General features: G+C 37.5%; 1 protein-coding gene across 1 annotated transcript; it reads left to right on the top strand.

The window, feature by feature from the left end:
* Positions 1–280: 280 nt before the first annotated feature.
* Positions 281–1,275, top strand: LOC21408773 (uncharacterized serine-rich protein C215.13). The gene has a single exon (XM_010100423.2). It carries the CDS (start codon positions 319–321, stop codon positions 1,273–1,275), a length of 957 nt encoding a protein of 318 aa, XP_010098725.1. The 5' UTR covers positions 281–318.
* The last annotated feature ends 820 nt before the right edge of the window (positions 1,276–2,095 follow it).

The following is a 2,095-nucleotide window of genomic DNA, read 5'->3' on the forward strand; positions in this document are numbered from 1 at the left end:
CCTCCCAAAACAATAATCCGGGTCTCTTATTTCCACTCTTAAAGCTGGAGAGACATGATGAAAGTAGCAGCCACCAATATGAATATGACCTCCACTTGACATAACCGTTGTGCAACGGATTTCATACCCGCCAACCAAAATTTAAAACATCTGAAAAAGAAAAAGGCCACAAAATAAAGCAAAATCCCACCATCCCACGCACAACTTTTTCCCTTCTTACTATTTAATTCTCCTCCTTTTCTGTTCCACAATATTAATCTTACCCACTTTCCCATTTGCCTCTCCAATCTAGACCAAAAAGAAAAAAAAATTCATCAAATGGGTTCTTGCATTAGCAAATGCAGACCCAAGAAATCATCACATAATTCCCAAGAAGAAGAAGATGAAACTCAATTCAGCTATGTCCAAGATAAGCTTGTAATAATCTCACAACCACCACCAAAAATGCAAATCCCTCCGAAACCAAAACAAATCTCATCCCCGTCCCCTCCGACGTCGCCCTCCGCCTCGACTTCCTCCGCCGCCTCCTCCTTCACTTGCTCCTCCACCAACACCGCAACAAGCCGCTCGATTAGCTCCTCCTCCTCCTCCTCCTCCGCGTTGTCGAAAGGATGTTACAGATCATCATCCTTCTCCAACGAGTTCTTGTGGTCATGTTACAAGGAAAACCCCCACATTATTCGCATAAGTTCAATCAAAGAAAATAGTGTAAATTCTAATACACCAACTGTCAAGCCAGTTGTTTCAACTAGTACACCAAAGAAAAGACTTCGGTCAAGCTCGCCAAGTAGTATTAATACTACTACAACTCTAACGAGACAAAAGAGCTTTCGGAGAGATCATCACAATTGCGGAACACTAATGAGATCATCATCGCCTTCTCCGAGTCGAAGATTTGTCAATGGAGATCTTACCAACTTACAGAAAATTAAAGAGTCTCAGAGACACTCAAAGCGTGTGGTAAGTACAAATTCTACGTCGTTTTCAAGGACGGACAATATTATTAAATTTATTCCTCCAAGTCCAAACAACAACAACAATAATTCTAGTACTGATAATACTCGGCTAATTAGGCCCTGTTTGAGGAGTACTAGTGGTAGAAGTACTAGGGAGCCGGAGCAATATTTTACAAGTAATGTTGATCGGATTGGTTCGAAAATCGACGGGATTGCGATCGAGGAAGCACTTGCTGATCAGCATGAACTCGTCGACTCTGTTTTGATGGAGGACATTGATAACCCTCTAATCTCCTTGGACTGTTTCATTTTTGTTTAGAGAGATGTGTGGTTTGATTGATTCATTTAGGCATTTTAATTTGAGAATTTTATACGATTTTTCTTTTCCTTAGTTTTTTTCTCATTCATTAATTTGTTTGAAAATGGTACCCTCATTTGGATCTCCTGTATATTATGGTGTATTTACTTCTCTAAATATATCAAGCTTGAAGGAACTGATTATGGATTGTTAAAATGGATTTGTGGCGTGAAGTTAGCAATATCTGAGATTATTTTTAATGTAAATGTCAATTGAATTCTATATTTGATAAGAATGGTAATATACCATTATATTAAATATATATATATATAATATGTTATTTTATATTATTCATGTAGCTCTCGTAGTCCTAGATTTATGTTGGTGCAGTTATTAGTATCGTCTGCTCTTTGGTCTTTATTATTACATTCTATGCAGCTAGCTGATTCTCTTCATTTACATGTAATTGGAAATTCGGAATTCATGCATGTGTCTACCTCTCATCCGTTAATGCGAAATTTGCCGAGGTACTATTTTATGTTCCTTTATTTTTCCAGCAAAAAGTTATTTAAAAAGAAAAAAAAACAACCAATATTGTTTTCTGTTATCTTTAAGGTTCTATGTTCGGCCCGTGCTAGCTATATATTTGTTCTGCAACGCGCTTTGCTTGTGTTAAAGATGCATATTTCAAAGAGAGCTTCTTAGAAGCCCTTTTTCCTCCATGAAATCAAAAGCTGCTTCTTTAAGTGCTTTAATGCTGAAGTGTTTCGACTCTTCGAGAAAGAGTAAAAACAAAAGCTGCTTTTTTAAGTGCTTTAATGCTGAAGTGTTTCGGCTCTTC

The sequence above is a fragment of the Morus notabilis genome, unplaced genomic scaffold (assembly GCF_000414095.1).
Source record: "Morus notabilis unplaced genomic scaffold, ASM41409v2 Scaffold467, whole genome shotgun sequence".
In the NCBI taxonomy this organism is placed as follows: domain Eukaryota; kingdom Viridiplantae; phylum Streptophyta; class Magnoliopsida; order Rosales; family Moraceae; genus Morus; species Morus notabilis.